Source organism: Limulus polyphemus, unplaced genomic scaffold, assembly GCF_000517525.1.
Source record: "Limulus polyphemus unplaced genomic scaffold, Limulus_polyphemus-2.1.2 Scaffold10135, whole genome shotgun sequence".
Taxonomy (NCBI): Eukaryota; Metazoa; Arthropoda; class Merostomata; order Xiphosura; family Limulidae; genus Limulus; species Limulus polyphemus.
Window position 1 is genome coordinate 17215 of NW_013675745.1, and position 1550 is coordinate 18764.

Sequence of the window (1550 nt, forward strand, 5' to 3'; positions counted from 1 at the left end):
CGAGCATGTTTGGTGGGATGCGGATTCGAACCCGCGACCCTCAGATTGTGAGTCGAGCGCCTTATCCACCTGGCCATGCCGGGCCCTGCAGAAAGAGATAGAGACGGACAATTGAGTCAAGCGCGTGAATCATTCGTTGTGAATTATAGCGTTTGTTTAAGTTATAGCGTGACTGTAGAAATTAAGTGTATTGCAAAGTTGTATTGAGAAAGAATAAACTAGTTTTATTTAAGAAAGGACTTGTATCGCTAAAGTTTCTTCGGAAAGAATTTTTACGGAAAATTAACAAACTAACAGAGACGTAACAATATATATATATTTCAAAATATTATAGTTTAAAAAGGGTAGGTGCCGAATATTTTCTAGGCGTCTTTTCTTCCAAATATTCTTATCCTGTTTAAGAAGAGTTTCCAATGTGCTACAACATACATACCTTATTTGAGAACGGGGACCGCCATGTTTTTCAGCGTTTGTTGGGTTGAAATGTGGGCCTGTTGACTGGCAATCATTACTTAAATCACCTTTTTCGTGCACGTGGAATCCATGCTGATGAGACTTCGCGCCAGCGTGTTCTCCATGCTCGTGGCGGGAAACGTTAAATCCATGAACTTGAACGTGGATATGAAGTGTGGCGTAGTCTTTCTGTTTTGATTCGAAATTTACAAAAATTAGGTAGAGAGAAAACACTAAAAACCGTTTTTCTAAAATCGTGTAAAAGCGATTAGTAATTATAAAGTTTACATTACAAGCGTTAAATAATGATTTTTATGGGTTTTAATAATTTCGCAAAAATGTAACAAGATCTTTTTTCCTTGCATGTAGTAGAGACTGAAATTATGACAGTAATAGTAATAAAAAAAACTATTAGTAACTAACATACCCGTTGCCACAGGAAAATGGTTCCTCGAACATTCTGTTGTTTTTCTACTGGAATTGCTCGATTAGGCCTCATCTTACAGATGGCGCGCTCATATTCATCTCTATGTAATACTTCAAATAAATTTAAAAAACTGTGATACTCGTAGAAAATACTTTATTTTTTAATGACATAGAATATGTAATGATAATAACAACGATTATTCAAACACTAAGTGCACAGTTATATTTTTAGTCTAAATACAGGCTGTATAATTAATAATAACGACTACCCAAACACTAAGTGTACAGTTATTTTTAAGCTTTATATAAATAATACATTTGTTTTCTATATGCATTGTGGCCATTTCAAGGGACACATATTATGAAAATAATCGTTTGCATTAAATTAAAACCAAGATGCCTATTTCTGTGAAGTTCGATCACCTCAATTTCTTATACATATATCAGAAATGCCGTTACAGACAATTTCGTACAGCCACAGCAGCGGGGAGGACCCCCGGGGCGTGGTCGGGTTAGGGAAGCAAGTCGGACAAGACATATGTCTGAACAGGACGATAGGGTAGAAGCCGTTTGTCTCGAGCTCTCCTGCACTTTCTGTTAATCAAAATCTCTTTGCACAGAAACTTGGCACATTGATAAAACTTTGTATGGGTAATATTTTCAAATGCGAA

At 36.3% G+C, this 1550-nt stretch overlaps 1 protein-coding gene across 1 annotated transcript in view; it reads right to left on the bottom strand.

Annotated features, from left to right (window-relative positions):
- The window catches only part of LOC106476253 (superoxide dismutase [Cu-Zn]-like), a 3667-nt gene extending 2643 nt beyond the window's left edge, over nucleotides 1-1024 (bottom strand). Inside the window, exons 1-2 of the mRNA XM_022380177.1 lie at nucleotides 881-1024; nucleotides 434-642 (exon numbers count right to left, since the gene is read on the bottom strand). Of these exons, the coding sequence (XP_022235885.1) occupies nucleotides 434-642; nucleotides 881-952 (281 nt within the window). The 5' untranslated portion in view covers nucleotides 953-1024. The remainder of the gene's footprint in view (nucleotides 1-433; nucleotides 643-880) is intronic.
- Between the last annotated feature and the right edge of the window lie 526 nt (nucleotides 1025-1550).